The sequence below is a fragment of the Diplotaxodon limnothrissa genome, linkage group LG19 (genome assembly GCF_057381915.1).
Source record: "Diplotaxodon limnothrissa isolate DT_005_m linkage group LG19, D_limnothrissa_male_GT1.1, whole genome shotgun sequence".
NCBI classification, from domain to species: Eukaryota; Metazoa; Chordata; class Actinopteri; order Cichliformes; family Cichlidae; genus Diplotaxodon; species Diplotaxodon limnothrissa.
In genome coordinates, this window is record NC_140614.1 from 32,904,160 (window position 1) to 32,922,847 (window position 18,688).

The 18,688-nt window shown below is 44.0% G+C and overlaps 1 protein-coding gene across 1 annotated transcript; it reads left to right on the forward strand.

Moving 5' to 3' along the window:
- Positions 1 to 4,476: 4,476 nt before the first annotated feature.
- On the forward strand, positions 4,477 to 17,242 carry LOC146612625 (inverted formin-2). The gene is made up of 21 exons (XM_085379264.1): positions 4,477 to 4,677; positions 8,215 to 8,625; positions 9,190 to 9,305; positions 9,389 to 9,548; positions 10,275 to 10,308; positions 10,592 to 10,733; positions 10,938 to 11,070; positions 11,293 to 11,874; positions 12,264 to 12,409; positions 12,546 to 12,607; positions 12,683 to 12,785; positions 12,893 to 12,978; positions 13,080 to 13,180; positions 14,433 to 14,503; positions 14,586 to 14,693; positions 14,796 to 14,866; positions 14,967 to 15,087; positions 15,200 to 15,364; positions 15,618 to 15,720; positions 15,827 to 15,979; positions 16,272 to 17,242. Exons 2-21 carry the CDS (start codon positions 8,229 to 8,231, stop codon positions 17,240 to 17,242), a joined length of 3,825 nt encoding a protein of 1,274 aa, XP_085235390.1. The 5' UTR covers positions 4,477 to 4,677; positions 8,215 to 8,228.
- Positions 17,243 to 18,688: the final 1,446 nt, after the last annotated feature.

The following is an 18,688-nucleotide window of genomic DNA, read 5'->3' on the forward strand; positions in this document are numbered from 1 at the left end:
CTGTTCACGCGTGACAAATCCCACATCCAAAGCTTCACTGCATAGATGGCTATTTTTATCTTGCTGTCAGGTGTGAAATTAGTTATTTAGAACAATATCCTGCCTGGCATTAAAGGCCCACTGTGTATTTAACCACAAGACATAAACGGTATTTAACATTTTAAATTATTTATTTTGTTTAAGTAAAAGAGACTTCCTGTGCCATACTTATGTGCCTGTTTTCTATCAGCATATTGTTCACATTAGCCTCATTTTACTGTATTTTTTGATATTGCTAATGATGATGTTCGGGGATTAAAAGCCACATGTAGGCTCCTTGTTTAAATAAAATACTGGATTTCATTAATTTTGCGCGCACACGTCCTTCCCAAGGCACCCTAATAACATTGTTTCGACATTTAAATTTGGATATAAAACTTATCCAAGCCCATCAAGATCAACGAGACCACAGCGTCTTCTGGTGGACGAATTATGTAACAGCAGGCAGCACAGTACAGTACATATTAACACGTTTACCTATGTTTGATTAAGTTTAGTCCACCAAGAAAAAGCCGTGTTTATATCGATTTGAGGACCCAGGCTCCACCTTTATTTCCATTTAGATTCATTGTGTGGCCCACTAAACTGTCATTTTAGCCCATTAAACTTGCTCCATCTTGTCTCCGATGCAAAATGTAAACAGACACCTCAGTGCTACATGTGGTTTTTTTCCTGTGGATATAAATCCATCTGTGGCCTAATGGCATAGGTTTTACATATCTGTTAACCAAGATGTGGTCTGAGGCTGCACCACTTCCTGTAGGGAACTTCCCCTGACATGTACAAAAACAGCTTTCTTTTTCTTAAATTTTTGTGGGGGAATTTTTCGATGATGAAAAAGCCACCTGTTACTTACAGACGGTTTAGAAATATTGTGACGACTCTGTCCCTTCAGATTGTGTAAAAAGGCAGGCTTCTTTCAGTTTAAAATGTCTTTGCAAAGCACAACTTTTTTTGTCCTTCAGGCACACTGAGAATAAACAGGACTGAAAAAGAAGTCATAAGATGTGGCCCAAGTATAAAAGGTTATCCAACAGGACTAGTGCAACAATGTTTCTCAAAGAGTTAACCCCAAGGCAGTGATTTCTAAACCATAAACTAATACAGTCATGGCAAAAAATAAAGTACACTCTATTTCAATTCTAAGGTTTTACGTATCAGGACATAATTTATAAAAATCTGTTTATTACTGGGTCTTAAAATTGTTTAAGTACAACCTTAGAAGAACAACAACACATGACTTTATTACATTATTTATCTGACAAAAAATAAACCAAAATGCAGAAGCAATATATGAAAAAAATGAGGAATGTATTTGCACACCTTGACTATTTTCTTTTATATATATTCTGTTGTAGATTTACTGTGTCCTTATGATAAATGACCCAATTTGAGCCAAGGTTTAGCTGTCAAACAGATCCTCACATATTCGACTCCAGAATACTTTGGTATACAGAGTTCATGGTCGTCTCAGTGACTGCAAGGTGTCCAAGTCCTGTGGCTGTAGAACAAGCCCAAATCATCGTCCCTCCACCACCGTGCTTCACAGTTTGCAAGAGGGGTTTGTGCCGATCGATGTGTTTGCTTTTCACTGTGCATCTCCACTTTGTTCTCACCTGTCAAAGCACCATTCCAGAAGTCTTGTGGTTTGTCCAGATGCAACTTTGCAAACCTGAGCCACGTGCCTTATTTTTAGAGAGAAGAAACTTTTCCAAACAAGCCATACATGTCTAGCCTTTTTCTAATTGTACGGTCATGAACTTTAACCTTTAACATGCTAACTGAGGACTGTAGAGTCTGAGATGTAAGTTTGGGGGTTTTTGCAGTTTCTCTGAGCATTGCACAGTCTGACCTTGGGGTGAATTTACTGTGACGTCCACGCTTTGGACGTTTGGCATCTGTCTCGAACGTTTTCCACTTAAGTGAGATGCTCACACTTACTGATGATTAGCACCTGACTACAACTTACCCTCTTAATCCCCCACTGTAGCACATTATAGCAGTAAGGGTGGATTTTCCACACACTTCTCTAATAGTTCCTTATTTTTTGTTAAGTACATTGATCTGATAATTAAATATAAATAAGTTTAAGACCCTGTAAGGACCTCAACACATCAAATGCTGAATGTGAGACGTTTATAGTCATCTGTAAAATATATGCTTGTGTTTAATGTGATGATGATGATGATTTTCTTGTAACGATGGGACAGGAGAAAGTGTTGCAATATGTAACCACATGATATACTCAAAGCCAAGGAGGAAAAGTCTCGATGTTTAATAAGCAAAAAGATTTCCCATTTTTGCTTAAATTTGAGGTGCTCAGCAGTTCATGGCCTCTGTTGGATTTTCCAAATCATGATGCATCAAATGTCTTCAGTTCATGGCAGGTCAGGCAGGCCAGTTTTACACAAGACACCCTTTAGAGCCACAGTGTATCTCCAGTACGTGGTTTGTAATTGTCTTGCTGAAACAAGTAATTTTACACATTCAGCATCATGTATCCAGTATATCCACTACCACTCCTCTGCATTTGTCCATACCATTTTAACCTTCCCTTTCACTCTTCCTCCTATCCTTCCATCACAAATCACCCCTGACACTCAACACCACCCTACCTGCACTCTCTTCTCCACCTGTCTTGTGCACCATCCATTGCTTTGGGTGGTTGATCCCAGATATTTAAACTACTTCCACCTTCACTACCTCTACTCTTTGCAGCCTCACTGTTACAGTTGTCTCCCTCTCATTTACACACATAGTTATTCTTGCTTCTACCGACTTTCATTCCTCTTTTCTCCTGTGTATACCTCCAACTCTCCAGGTCCCCTCCTCAAAGCAAACATCACATCTGTAGTGCTCATTCTTGCTATGAAGACACACTTTTGCTTCACTGATTGTCACCTCTCCTCTTAGTGTCCTCCTTCGCTCCAAAATTGTGTTAAACAGCCTGGTTAAAAAGTACAGTGCTCTCGCTCTCTCTCTCTCTCTCTCTCTCTCTCTCGCTCTCTCGCTCTCTCTCTCTCTCTCTCTCTCTCTCTCTCTCTCGCTCTCTCTCTCTCTCTCTCTCGCTCTCTCTCGCTCTCTCTCAGACATTAGTTCAAAGGACCAAATACCTTATCCACCCTTCATCCTTTCTATAGCTGCCCCGCCCTCCTCCACACATAATGAATAGTAATCCATCCTCCTCTTGCTCCTTTCTTCATTCATCAGCTTCAGCTGTATCCAGTGTGCATTACAGTACACTGGATACAGTGTAGCCTGTGTTGTTGTACTGTACAACAACACAGGAAAGAGAGACAATGAAGCTGAATTTGACTTTGAAGGTCAGATATTTGATTCCTGCTGATGTTTCTTGATCCTGTTCAACAAGCTCAGCTAGTGAGCTGCTCATTATGAGTTCATAATATTTGCTCAGTGGCTTATGTTTAGACCAAACCATCCCTGTGTATTACAGCTATCCTGCATAGTCTCCATTAGGAGAGATACAGACACATGATACTCATGCTGCTCATTTCTCATTTTTTTCATTCTCCTTCACAATAACAAAAACTCTTGTGCTGGTGAAACGTTGCTGTCTAAAGCATCACAAGTTTTCATATATCTACCCTTTTCTTAAGGCAGTGGAATTCTAGCAAGCTAAGTAGCCCCAAGACATGAAGGATAACTGCTTTTATTAGTGAAGCAGTGGATTTGTTGAAAGACTTCCCTAAAATCACTGAAGCTAAAAATCTTAGAGAAAAGATTATGTCTAAGTGTCTTCGGGTTATTTCTGTGTCGTGGATTCAGATGATTCCAGATTGTGTTAAAATTAAAAATGCCCCCTTCCATAGAATAAAGAAGGATGACTAATTTCCTCTAAATCAGACTTGGAAATACTGCTACGTGTTGTACACAAGGTTCCTGGGAGCAGTTAGACCTGCAGAAGTCTGGTTATTATTTCATCAGTTGTGAGATAACCACATTAACTCAAGACTATAATAGGATTGTGCTCTGCCACTGCGCTGTGTGCTGCAAGGAGTCGCTGATTGATTCGGAGAAGTTATTTTCCCTCCCGCAACTGGCTGCCTGAAGCAGAGGTCCAGCTGATGGGATGGGTGAGTGTGGGAGCAGGCAACCACTGGCTGCCTTCAGCAGCTAAACAGGACTCAAGTTGCACGCAGTAGGGACCGGAAATCGAGTAGCTTTGGCTTAAAAATAAAACATCGAGAGCCTTTTACCCATCCACGTTAGTATTTTTAACAGCATTTAAAACCGTATATAATAATAATAATAATAATAATAATAATAATAATAATAATAATAATAATAATAATAATAATAATAATGGATTTGCGGTTTCTTCGCTGTTGAGTTTATTCTGAAAGTCCAAAGCGGATGTGTGGGCACACTAATGACGCTGCTTTGACACCGTCGCTGTTTCACAACTGTGTGGAAGCAGAGGGGCTGTAGCGACTTGAAAGGGACCATCGCATACCATGAAGGACTGACCTGCCGCACAGTGCCGATATTTTAGAGGTCCTCGTCTCGTCTTTTTTCCTCAGTAATGAGAGTCTGGATGACTGCAAAGCGCCCCCCTAAACGAGACACTGCCGAGGACGCGATTTTTGAGGTGTAGTTATATTAATGGAATAAAGGCAGGTAAGGCATCACACTCAGCCGATAGGTGATCTGTAATAGTGCGACGCCGTTTTGAGCGCCTATATGTGATGTGACGGTAGATGCTGTTATCAATGTGTTTTCTTGCGTGTTTTTCTCGCCACTCTGAGGTGACTAAGTCCCGTTATGTTTCCTGATATGTGGGAAAATCGCAGCGCAAACGGTCGGTAATAATGGAGCAGTGTGCAATGCAGGCTCTCAAAGTGACAGTGTGGAGGTAGTAACAGGCTGTCCCTTTAAAAGCCGCGCTGCCAGAGAGGCTGAAAGGCTGGAAAACAAAACAGTTTGGCCAAAAATGTCCAGCTGCAGTTTCAAGGCTGTAACTTGGACATCGCGGGTTGTCACGCGTGGCTTTAGTCAAAAATGCCGATGTTACGTGCGCGGTCAGTCTGGGGCCACACTAACACTGAATTGCGTTTTAACTCCAGAATGCGCTTGAAGACTTTACAGGCATGCCTGTCACTCCCTCGAAAAGCGGAAAGACATCAGAGGAGGTGTGGATGTGGATGCTCCTTAAACGAGCACCAGATGTGCTCTGCTGCAATAATCATTATGTAAATACAGAGTGGAGTGGGGGGGGGGGCAACAAGATTATTAAAGTGTGGATTAACGCTTAATTATTTGTAAATACTCAAACTCTAATTAACATCATCCATAAAGGGATTTACGTGATTTCAGCCGTAGTTTCAGTGTTTAAATGAAATAGTCTCAAATTTCATACAATTTCTGCTCAATCTGGTGTCTCAGTAGACTGTATATTGTTTATTTACTGTTTGTGATTACTGTCATACATGGCCCTGCACACAGAATCTGTGCATATGCTTCTGAGGAAATAAGTCAGTGGAGATGTCCCTGCATGTTCACAAGTGTTGAGGTTGTACTGTAGCAGTGGGCTGCTTGTGTAGGCGGCTAAACCAGAGGACCGGTGAGTAGGTTTGTCCTGATGCAGTGAATCAGCCTGCTATTAGTGGTACATGTTCTGGCAGACAAGGTCGGAAAATGAAAGTGGCTTATGTTTGAGGAGTGCAGAAAAGAATATGCTGCAAACATTAGTGCTGAGGAGCAGTTAACCAGAGGATCACTCGACGTAACTAAACTGCTAGATCTACATAGGAATTTAAGCAGCTATCTTACTTCTTTTCTTTTCTTTTTATTATGCACCACTAAAAGGTGTGTCGCCTTTTTTCCTTTTATTTGTTGTTCCTTTATAGTTGCTTATCTACTGCGCGTGAATGGCTTTTGATCAGTCAGGTAATGGGAAACGGGAGTTCAGGGAGATTCTGGGTTGGCATCTAAAAGCTTTGTGTCTGAAGTAGAAAAAAAACTGTAATTTTCTATAAATAGAAATCTGAATTTGAACGAATGAATAAGTCTTGATAAGCACTGATTTCTTTTATTGAGAAATGCTGGATTTGGAGGGCCTGTGTCTGACATCAACACTGTAGATTTAATCAGGTGGGTGGGTGTATGACTTGCAAACAAGTATAGACTTTTTGTTGGCTTTAATTGATAGAGGAGTAGAGAGCACACAGGAAAGTGCAGAGAAAGCAAAGTGGAATGACACAGTGGAAATTCTCCAGGCAGGATGTTTGGGCACACTAATGACGCTGTTTTGACACCGTCTTTTGGCATCTTAGTCACCTGATCAACCAAGTGAGCACTTTTTACGTGAAACTTCAGCAGCCTTTTTACTGATTTCAGACTTTTTGTACTATACGATCATTTTTGAATTGCATGTGTTGTTTCCCTACACATCATCTCTGATGTTGCTCAGCATGTAGCCCAGATATTTGTGCTTGGATAGAATGTGTCTTAAGTCGGAAAGCACTCCTTAGAAATGAAACTAAAGCATCAAAGGAGGAACTGGAGCTGTCATACCACCAGTGTATTTATCACAAGCCAAGCTTCCTCTCCCAGGAAAGTCCTTTCCTTCCCTTCTGAAAAGTTCCCAAACTGTGCTGCCAAGTCATGCCAAGTCGCGGCACGCTTTTTCTACACACCAGCCTCTCTTTGGAAGTGTGTGAGTCAGCTGTGGAATCCACTTAACAAAATTCTCAGCGCATTTTAATGACTCCCAGTAACTTCACAGTATTCATGACTGTGAAAATTCTCCCGTTTACAGGCGTCAATTTGCAACTTTTGTTCTCCAGTTACTTTGGAAATGAGAGCAAGCTGTACCTCTGAATCAGAAAGTGTGTAAAGGATTAGTGGCCATAAGTCTTATTAGCCTGAGAAAGAGGAGGAGGAAGGGGGTTAGGGAGCATGCATCCATTTTGTGACTGATGAACACGGCCCTTTGAAGAGCATTGAGAAGGCCTATTGTAAAAGACCATTGTCTGGCTGCTTGCTGCCACGGTAACACTCTCACACTGGCAGCAGGACTGAAATGCTGCAGTCAGAAGTGACAAATGCTTTGCCAGGAGAGAAAAAAAGTGAGAAAAGAAAGGCTTCATTTTTACCTTGACTCCGCAGAGCGGATTGAAATTCAATTTGGAGGATGTTTCACAAGACAGCAGCTTTGTTCTCAGAGAAAATACCCACTTATAGGAGTCAGCGAAGACATTTGCAAGCAGTTTCGTTTACAGAGCATCTAACATGCAGAAAGCAGAGCCTTATGTTGTTGCTTAGGTTGATAAAGAGGACTGGTGAAGGCTGGAATTCCTTCCTGGCCGTTTTCCTTTCCTGACCTTTTTTGCCCTGCATTGTTTCTCCGTGCTCGCTCCGTTGTCTCGTTTGTATATCCTTTCCGTGCCAAGTGTAAAATCAACAACTGGGGACACAGGAGCCTTCTTGTGGTGGAGCAGCTAATATTGCAACTTCAAGTTTGGAAACAAAGTATTTTTAGACTTTCGGGGCAAAGTTTTCCCCTTTTTTGGATTAAACTCTTACCCTGTTGACTTTCTCCGTGTGTAGGAATGTGCCTGTGTTATTTATTTCGAGGCTCTGGTTGAGACGGATTGGTGAAAGTGGGGATTGCACTGATGGGAAAATACACCAGAAAAAGGCGACTTTTAGGGATCGTGTGTGCCCATCAGTGCGTGAGCTTCCTTCTTTGTATCAGCTCTTCACAAGCACGCCTCCCAAACGTTGCAGTTTAATTCCAGCTAACTTGGCATTTAATTTATTGTTGTTGAAAATACTGAACAGGTTATCCAAATAGCATCAAGCCTGGCTTTGTGCAGAGTTCTGATGAGCTGGCAGTCAGACTCGCTCAAGCAGGATTAAGATGGAATGTTTGGCAGAGCTGGTGATGGCCGCTGACGTATCTTTTACTCGTTTCTAAAGTGCAAAGCTGTCGTTTTCCATTCTGCTTTTGATAAAGAATAGTTTTGGCCTGTTTTCTGTGGTTTGGATAACAATGATAGCCCTCTGCCACACAAGATTACAGCATGTCGGCGCAAGCAGGCAGGCGGTATCTGCACGCTACCAACTTGCAGAATTTCCTGAGAGCTGTTTCGCTTCATCTGTACAGCACTTGCAGAACTGTAAATGTTTCTCTTTTTTTCTCCCCACCTGCAGTTTATACAGCAGCAATGTCTGGAAAATCAGATGGGAAAAAGAAGTGGGCGGCGGTCAGGGATCGCCTGGGTTCCTCGCAGGACTCTGACACTCAGCAGGAAGCCAACCTGGAGAATTCTGATCCAGAGCTGTGCATCAGACTGCTCCAAGTCCCCACTGTCGTCAACTACTCTGGGCTGAAGCGTCGCCTGGAAGGCAGCGATCAGACATGGATGGTGCAGTTCCTGGAGTTAAGCGGGCTGGATCTCCTCCTGGAGGCCCTGGACCGTCTCTCCGGGCGCGGATGCTCTCGCATTGCAGATGCTCTCCTGCAGCTCACCTGCGTCAGCTGCGTCCGAGCAGTGATGAACTCGACGGCGGGGATTCACTTCATCATAGAAAACGAGGGATACATTCGGAAGCTCTCCCAAGGTTGACCACAAATGCGCTTTCCCAGTGTCGTGTTGATGCCTCTGCTCAGTCTCACATGGAAATAAACGTTCCAGATATTTCATTGTTAAAAGTTCTTTCAAATAAAGCCGTCTCCTCTTTAATGGCAGGAGATTTGACCTTTTTTTTCGTGTTTTATGTAACATTTGTAATATTGTGTTAAAGTGGTCATAGCTCACATGATTAAAGGGTTCTCTGTGACTCATTCTGTCAAGCTGAATTTTCCAGGCATGGCCTCAGCTTTAACATGCAGACATGAGTCATTAAGGGTCGCTTCGGGACATCCCTGAATTTGTAATGTGACAGTGTGCTGTGAATATTGGATTTCCCCACCTACAGACACATATTTATCTACAGTACAGCAACAGATCTTTAGAGGGCAAAGTTCAAGTAGTGTTGCCTCAAAGACGGCAAAACAATCCTTTTACTTTAGGTCTGGACACAAAGCGGAAAGAGTAGACACGGGGGAATTATTTTAAGGAAAACTGATATGGAAAATAGGAGAATTCATCCTTTGCTGATGTGTGCAATCATTATGCTACACAGCGTTGGACACCTCCAACACCATGGTGAAGAAGCAGGTGTTTGAGCTTCTTGCAGCCCTCAGCATGTTCTCTCTGGACGGTCATCGGCTGGCACTTGACGCCCTGGAACATTACAAGGCAAGCAGATTAAACCTGTAGAAAAGTTAGCAGAGCTCCATTCTGACTTTCCTCTCACATCTCAAATGTGGTTTCTCCTTCAGGGCGTAAAGACACAGCAGTATCGCTTCAGCGTGATTATGAACGAGCTCCAGGCCACAGATAACGTCCCTTACATGGTCACGCTCCTCAGTGTCATCAACGCTCTCATCTTTGGGACAGAGGACCTCAGGCAGCGGGATAGGATGAGAAAGGAGTTCATCGGTAGGTTTGGCTGCTCCTCAACAGTTAATTCCTTTACTGTCCTGTTATAGGAAAAGGTGACGCTGTGGGTAAACTGTTAGCTCAAAGTGAATACAAAGGGGGAAAGCAGGCCATGGGCAGGAGCGCTCATACGAATATATCTGTCACTGGGTCTGACTAAGAATAGGTCTCCTGGCCTCATTCTCACTTTTACAAAATGCCTGAGAATTAAAAAATAAATAAATTCAAGCCTTTATTAGATGGTGTAATTCATTCATTTTGCACCACAAATCAGCAGAAATGAAAATATCACCACTCTCAGAATAATTGGGCAGCATTAAACCTTGAATGCAGAGTAGGCCGTTTCCTCTGAGGGCCACTAGTGTATATTCTGTGCAAACACTGGTTTAACCTTTGACTAAGTTAACAGTTATTTTAAATGAGGAACAAGTGTTAACCGCCAAGCTTCCTGAAGAGCACCACATTCATGATGGTTTGAGAAATATCCCATAGCTTCTCTCCCCCAGCATATTAGTTTTGGACCAATCAGCCACCTGATTGGCCCAATTGGTTTGGACCAATCAGCCACCTGATTGGCCACGCCTCCTTTCTGATTGTTCACCCGTGACTTCCTGGAATTTCCCCCCAAACTAACATATAGTCCTGTGTGGCGGCAGGCGACACTGTTTGTAAGACATTTCATGATTTCTTGTTGTTTTACTCGGAGCTGTGTCATTTTGCTTGCAGGGCTTCAGTTACTTGATGTTCTGCCAAAGCTGAGGTGAGCCATCCTTCTGGTGTTCACATTTGATTATTTTTTTCAGCCTCTTAATTTCCGCAATAAAGTCGCTGAGGTACATTTTTAAAGGTTCCTTTTTAAAAGCTATAATCACCGCAAGTGAAATGGTGCTTTTAGAAAAATAGTTTTGTGATGTATTTCCATTAATGGCATAAATTGGATCAAAGGTCCTTGTCAGAACTTTTTAAGGAAAAAACACTGAAAATGGGACTGAACTAAACTATGAACCGAGCTATGACTGTAATACGCGTGTGTGCGTTTGCAGGGAGCAGGAGGATGAAGACTTGATTATTCAGTGCGAAGCTTTTGAAGAGGCGATGGCTGAAGATGAGGAAGAGCTCCTGCGAGTGTATGGGGGCATTGATATGAGTAATCACCTGGAGGTTTTTACTACACTTTTTAACAAGGTGAGAAAAGCCTATTGAAATGGCTCTGTCAACTCCTCCTAATAAAAAATATAGTCCATCAAGCAGAACACTGCATGAATGCGGCTTTTCTCTCAGAAGTGTCACAGTAAAGAGAGGGATCTGTTAATAAGCTACAGATTAAAATACCTTATTATCCTTGTGCAAATTATCAAGCTTAATGTTCTTGTGGGTGTTTGTGTGCAGGTGAGCAGCTCCCCAGCCTCTCTCCAGCTGTTGTCCATCCTGCAGACGTTGCTGGTGCTGGGACCAGGGCGCCCTGACATCTGGCTGGCTCTGGAGGCCATCACTAACAGAGCCATACTGCTCGCCCAGGACTGTGAGTCAGCACAGCAGCAACAATGCTTTCACTCCAGATCAACACTTTAAAAGAGGCTAATGGCTGCTTAGTGGCCACATGGTGAAGACGAGTGATTATTCAGGCATATAGATCGCCTTGAGATGAAAGGCAGGGAGCCGGTGTTAGGATGGCTGAAAGCTTCTGTTGTAGAGTGGGAAGCTAATTCACATCGTGTGTGTGTTTTCTGGTTTTGTGCTGCAGCTCAGATGGAGTCCTGTGAGAAGATCATGCAGCGGCTGATGGTTTTTAAAAGAAAAAGCTGCGACGATCGGCACGAGGTGGACGGACTGCGGGTCAAAGTGGATAAGGCTGTGCAGACGGAGCTGGATCACCCGTACACGGAGAAGCCAAACAAAAGCACACCGTCCCCTAAAAGGCCACTGTGTACCTCTGTTCCACCGCCACCCCCACCACCCCCTCTACCGCCCTCTAAGCAGTGCCCGCCACCACCACCGCCGCCACCTCCTCCACCGCTACCTGGAGGGTGTGCTGGTCCCCCGCCACCTCCTCCATTGCCTGGAATGGCTCCCCCACCACCACCACCACCTCCTCTGCCCTTTGGACCAGGGGTCCCCCCTCCTCCCCCGCCCTTACCAGGGATGGGTGGTGGGCCACCACCGCCTCCACCTTTACCCGGCATGCCTCCTCCGCCTCCACCTCCAACAGGCATGATTGTGGCCCAGAGTAGCCTGGCCCTGGGCTGCAGCGCGCCCTCAAAGACAAGCCGCTGTCCCACTCTGAGGATGAAGAAGCTCAACTGGCAGAAACTTCGCACTGTTACTGGTAAGCGGATAAAACCTCCATTTTTTAAAATTTTTTATTTTAATTTTAATAACTGTCAAATCTCATACTAATTCTTCTGTTGCATAAATCTGTATTATCAGCTCATACAGTATAGGTCCCACATTTTTAAATAGCAATAATTATGAGGAATTTAAGCAAAGGCATTGGCTGCTGCCATCTGTGTAGTGGACAGTTGATGGGAGTGGAGCGCTGACATGAATAGCGCTCTGAGTTGTTAAACCATCCAAAATTGGGTGTTAATTAATGTGGGTGTCGAAGGCTTCCCTCAAGTTTCTGGAAGGAGAGAGATGATCACTTGGCACAATGTCCGTACAAAAGTGGAGCCGCACAAGCTCATGACGGGTTACTCTTTTCCTTCGTGCACACAGATGGTCACTCCATGTGGGCCTCGGTTCAGAAAGAGCCGCCTCCTCACGAGCCCGACTACAGCAGCATCGAGCAGCTGTTCTGCCTCCCGGTGGCCGAACACAAAGACAAGGGGGCAGCTGCTCCTGTCAAGAAGGAGCCTAAAGAGGTGTGCTTGGTCAGCTCTCGACGGTGCTCCTCGGAGCAGAAACACTCAGAAAAACACTGCTAATAAGCAGAGGCGAACAATCAGTAATCCTGTTTTTGTTCTCTTACACCCCCCTTCTCCACCCACCTTTTTATAGATCACGTTCATCGACCCAAAGAAAAGCTTGAACGTGAATATATTCCTCAAGCAGTTCAAATGGTGAGATATCAAACACATTTTTGTGATTTGATGCGTTTTGCTCGTGTTTCTACCTTTTATGTTCTCTCCGTCCAGCACAAACGAGGAGTTTGTGGGCATGATCCAGAGTGGGGATCGGACTCGGTTTGACGTGGAGGTGCTAAAACAGCTGCTTAAGCTCCTGCCAGAGAAGCATGAGGTTTGTGCTGCCAACATCCTTACCTCGAGTGTTTTTATCTGCCAATTAAGGCCCTGCTTGAGAATGATGGTGCTTTGTCTGAGTCAGTGCTTTGTGTTTTCACGTAGATGGAGAATCTGAAGTCCTACCAGGGAGAGAAAGACAAGCTGGCAAACGTCGATCGCTTCTACACCGCTCTCCTTACTGTGCCGTGGTAACCCCCCCCCCCCCTTCTTTTAAGTTTATTTCTGCTTTAAGTGTTGCTTGCGTGGCTGCCGTGTGCGTGACTTCTTCTCTTCTCGCTCTTCTCTTCAGTTATCAGTTGAGGATTGAGTGCATGCTTTTGTGCGAGGAAACTGCATCAGTGTTGGAGATGCTCAAACCTAAAGTCAAGTTTATGGAGGAGGCCTGCCACTGTAAGTAAACCTTAGTCCCTCACCTGTGTTCGCATGCATTCAGCTATAATTCTTAAGGGAGGGGTTCACCTTAAAATCAGTTTTCTGGCTTTTCATCAGTGTATCTGTTGAACTCTTGACTCCAATGAAAGCACATGGCACTTGCCTTGAGGATATTCAAAGCAGAAAATGTTGGATTTGTGCAACTGCAACGTCTCTTTCCAGAAATCATGATGCAGCTACTAAAAAAAAAACCAAATCCATAATTCTTATTTTGAGCAGTTTTGTGTGGGAACTATTTTCTCTCTTTACCGAGCCATCTACACCTGGAAGGGTGTCTGGCTCTGCATTCTCCGAATCATGCTGGCTTTTTGCACAATGTGTGTTTTATTGAGCACTTCTAGCCACCACATCCATCTCCGAGGTGGCTTGAAGCCAAGTGAGACAGAGCGAAGCCCACGATCCTCCGCCAGGAAAAGGGTGGAGCTGAGCTATCGTCTCATGTGGAGGAGTTCACGTATTTACAGGTTTAGTTCGTGAGTGGAGGAGTGCAGGATTGGCAAATGGATTTGCTGCACGATATGCGGTGATGCGGGCAGTGTGTTAGTCTGTTATGGTGAAGAAAGAGCTGAGTGTGAAGGCGAAGCTGTCAGCTTGATTAGTCCATCCGCATCATGTTGTCATGACTGAGCACTGTTTGTACAGGTGAGGAACGTAGTCATCCGCGTTCACTCCTCCACAGCCAGCTGAGGTGAGTGGGTGTCTGACTACAATGCTATCCGGTCGCCTCCTAGGTGAAGACGTTTTGGGCATATCCAACAGGGAGAAAGCCTGGGACACACTGGAGACATTATGTGTGTCAGCTGGCTTGGGAGTGCCTCAGGAAGAGGATAAGGCAGTGGTTTGGGGAGGAAGGAAATTGAGTAGATGAATATATCCACCAGCTTAATGCGAGTAGATGGCATTACAGCCCAGGTGAGAGGAGTATCATTAATGTTTACGTCCTGTTATCTGTCACAGGCGCATGCTTCACGTGGGGATGGATGTGGGCTTCCTTCTGTTCAGTGATGACGATGCATTCACTTAAGCAAGAAAAAAGTTCCTGCACAACGAAGCTTGTCTATTTGCTAAATAACTGGGACATCATTTATGAAAATAGCACAACAGGCCTGATTGTGGAAAAATAAGGAAATTTGATTAAGGGTGAACTTTGTTTTAATTGGCTAGCTTAAAATATGTCTTATATGTTAACACAATGTCACTGGTTTCCCAGCTCTTAGAACGAGCACGCTCATGCCCAGTTTTTGCAGGCTCATCCTCGACGTGGGAAATTTTCTCAACTATGTAAGAACCTCATCCCTCATTTCTCCGTCAGTTGAGCTGACATTTAGACAGTTTGCATTTTTAATCACTGGTCCACTTTCAGGGAAGTCACACTGGGAACGCCGAGGGGTTCAAGATTAGCTCCCTGCTCAAGCTCACAGAAACCAAGGCCAACAAGAGCCGCATTACGCTGCTTCATCACATCCTGGAGGTACGCAAACCGGCCAGCAGCTACTGCAGTGTCTTTTGGGGGGTTTTTTCTCCTCAGTCATGAAATTGTTTAATCACCCATTGCATGGCTTGTTTTGCAAAGGAAGCAGAGGCAAACCACCCAGAGCTGTTGGCTCTACCGGATGAAATAGCCATATGTGAAAAGGCAGCAGGGTATGGAAATCTTTCATGCAAACTTAGTCTTAATTTTTTTTTCTTCAACTATTTTGTCAAAGATTTCTAACACTTGGCGCTTGTCACCCTTGCTCCTCAGAATTAACCTGGACTCTGTTCAGTCAGAAGCCAGTGCGTTACTCAAACGGCTGAATGAGACAGCCAAGAAAGTCTCCAACTCTGCGGAGGAGGTGAAGGAGCAGTATGCAAAAGTTCTCGAGGTAAAATGTCAATCTTTGCTTTTTCTCCAAATGGCTGCAAAACTGCATAACTCGGCACTGTTTTCTTGGCAGCTGGATCCACATCCCAAATGCTTCTCTCTCTCTGCTGCAGGCAAATCTGGAGTTGTTCGGAGAATTAAACGAGAGATTCGCCGCGATTGAGACGAAAAAGGGTGAACTGGCTGTCTATTTATGTGAAGATGCCAATCAGCTGTCACTGGAGGAACTCTTTGGTACCATCAGGACTTTCCGAGGACTCTTCATCAAGGCGCTGAAGGTCAGAGGCCGCTTTGGTTGATGTCAAGCATTATGAGACAATCTTAAGATTGTGTGTGTGTGTGTGTGTGTACTTGGCACTGTTAAATCTTCCTCTTGTGTGTGGGAGGTAGTGTTTTGTTTGTAACATTTGTATCAATAACCTGTGGAAAACTAAGACATGTTAATATGCTACGGCCCAAATGACACAAAGACAAACTGCTATGTACATTTTGTACTTGCGAGATAGTGAAATCCTTCCTTAATGATAACAGGAAAACAAAACTCGGACAGAACAGGTGGCCAAGGCTGCGAAGAGAAAGAAGCAGCTGGCAGAGGAAGAGTCCAAGAGACAGAAAGGAGAGAATGGGAAAATAAGTAAGTTGTGAAGAGCGCTGTGTTCTTCTACTGTACTAGAAAATTTTGAACAAGATGTGATGTGACTATCGTGTTTCCCATGTCCTCTTTGTGCCCTTCTTTTTAGTCAAGAAAGGTTTTGTGCCGCAGAACGACGGCTGCATCATAGAAAACCTCCTGGCGGACATCAGAAAAGGTTTCAGCCTCAGAAAGACCCGGCCAAGGTGCGATTCGGAAAGCCTCCCTTCTAGTGAAATGCGTAGGGATACCTGCCCACATGGTAAGGATACGAGGCCGTGGTCTCCATCCGCAGTTCCTAGCTCCGCTCCTGATCCGCTTAACCGCGAGCCACAAAACTGCCTTGTTGGATTATTTGTGCTTCTGCACCGCCTCCCGTCTCGCTAAGTTAGCGCCATTGCTTTTTGTTTGTTTTTGTTTTTTGCTTTGTGGAGCCCACGTGAGCATTTCTTTTTATGGAGAGCCTCTAGTCGTCCTGTCTCATTGCTCGCTGCAGAACATCCCCTAACTTCAGATGTTAATTCTGTTAACTGATCGGCTGTTCTGTCCCCCAGGATCAAGTGTGAAGTCTGTAGGCGAAGAAGCCGTCGACATGGCCACCATTTCCGCTCCTACCGCGTCTCGGACAGAGGGTCGCCACAACAGCACGGGCGAGGTGAACGGCTTTATAAGCCCGTCAGAAGAGACTCTGCCGGCTCCTCAGCTGAATGCAGTGCACGACGGCACAGCCGCACCTCCAAGCACACTCCCAGGAAAGACAGCTCCAGCGGCACTCCTGGGAAGACCTACATCTCTGCAGCCAGAGAAAGATGCAGCATCACCCATAGATGTGACTCAAGCTCAGTCTCAGGTTAAAGGGGACCACCAACCATGCCTCCCCACAAATGGCTTTTCACTAGATTCAGCAGAGACCAGCGTCATCAGTCCTTCATCCCTCTCAGACTCTGACCTGCTGGAGGCTACGTTTGACGACACACCCAGCCCGGCCCCCGAGCAGCCAACGGATCTTAGCGTAAACGTTCATGTCAAAGAAATTCCAAGTACGGACACAAAGCGGAGCATGGAAAGCGATATTGTGGGAGAGGGGAAAGGAAAAACTACTAATAAACCAAGCCATTTACCAGAGACTGTAGGGCAAGAGAAGTGGCACGAGGAGACCGCGTACACGGGGGCGAAAATGTCTGGCCAAGACGAGGTCGATAGTTGCAAACTTGCAGACCCCAAAAAGAGCCTGATTACGCTCGATGAAGGCATCGTGCAATGCGACGTCCAAGATGCACTGGAACCAGAAGATCTGGCATCTGTGTCCGAAGCCCTTAAGCCAGACCCAAAGAAACAGATGAAGCTCTTTAAACGAAACAAAAAGAAGAGTAATCAAGGTAACCTATCCATTCACTTCAATAAAGGCCATCTCTGGAATGCTAGCCTCTTGACGTTTCTTAAAGCGAATCCTCTGTTAGTGTTGTTTTTATTCCATTTAACATTTTATATCTTATGTATGGGCTATTTTACTATATGTGCATAAATATTTTACATGAATACATATCATTTAAATTAAATAGTATGAATGCAGCGTGCAGCATTTGTCTTGAAGATTGAATACTGAATGGATTTTTTAAAACCTGTGGTCCCTTTTTGTTTGAATGTTCTGTTTTCCGTTCTGAAACACAAGGTAACAGTGGGAAAGGACACACTAAACATAAAACAGGCTGTGTGTTGCAGTGAGGTAGGTCAAGTCGATGGGATGGCAAACCGTAAGCCGGAAATTAACTCAATCATCGTCAGAGCTTTTGTTCCAAATAACACGTCATCTGTTGGTCTAACCGGAATCTGGATCTCATTTGTCTGTGTTGTCCGACTTTTAACACACGGCCGTCTCTCTTAACGCTCTCCCAGTTTAGCTGGTTGTCGGGCTAAACTCTTGGGGTTTGTGATATCTGTTAAACTTGAGCCGGGGGGCAAAATAAAAGTATTGTCTTGTGCAATAATAACTCATCTTTAATTAGTGGTTAATCTATTGAAATTAAGTTTTCTGATCTCAAACAGCCTCGCCGTTTGTGGAGTCTCTGTGAAGCCATTGTGGACAGTTATTTCATGAAAGCTGTCACTTTTGTGTCCTCTTCTTCTTCCTCCATATATTCTTGTCCATTCTCTGAATCTGCAACGATTTAACCTGCTAACAGTCTCGTGTGCTTCTTGTAAGCTGTTTTGTTAATTAAACTTTAATTAAACATACTGTACATGATATAAAATGTATTAAAAAAAATTAACTCAAACTCTGGGCATCTCTAAGCCAATAATAGTGTTTGCAAGCAAAGCGCCTCTCTGCCAAGGGCCTTTGAGCCGGCAGTGTCGCTTACAGAAATAACTGTGAAAGGTATTAAAGTACACGCTTTCATTCGCACTATTGATTTGAGCATTTGTTCTCTCTAGGTGACTCCAGAAAAAGAAAATCGAGAGGGAAAAGAAAATGCTGACTTCCGAGCAGGAGTTCAGAACAGTTTATTTTATTGGGATTCCATAATGTTGATTGGAGGATGTGGAAGTCTTCTGTGAAGCCTCATCCTGACCAAGAAGAGCGACCACATCTGAGGCTGGGATTTTTTTTTTTTTTCTTCAATAAATGTTTATTTCTATAGCACCTTTCAAGACAGAATCACAAAGTGCTGCACATAAGATTACAAGTCATAAAAAGATTTAAAAAGAGAAAATAAAACAGGCAAAAAATTAACCAAAAGCAGTTTTAAAAAGATGAGTTTTGAGTTGTTGTTTTTTTTTAAAACCGCGACTGAGTCTGCAGTTAATGTTTGGGGAAGAGAGTGCCACAGTGGCAAAAGCTCTATCAGCCTTAGTTCTCCTCTTAGTTTTCACGTTACCGAGTCACTTTATGTAAACTGGAGGGTTTTTGTGTTTATGAGGACTATTTTGAGGGGGAGAAAAAAAGCTAAATGTTCTTTATGTTTGTATAATT

Coding starts and splice junctions, on each gene's coding strand:
- LOC146612625 (XM_085379264.1), top strand. CDS start 8,229: ATGTCTGGAAAATCAGATGGGAAAAAGAAGTGGGCGGCGGTCAGGGAT. Junction 9,549..10,274: donor GATGAGAAAGGAGTTCATCG/GTAGGTTTGGCT, acceptor TTTTGCTTGCAG/GGCTTCAGTTACTTGATGTT. Junction 14,867..14,966: donor ATATGTGAAAAGGCAGCAGG/GTATGGAAATCT, acceptor CTTGCTCCTCAG/AATTAACCTGGACTCTGTTC.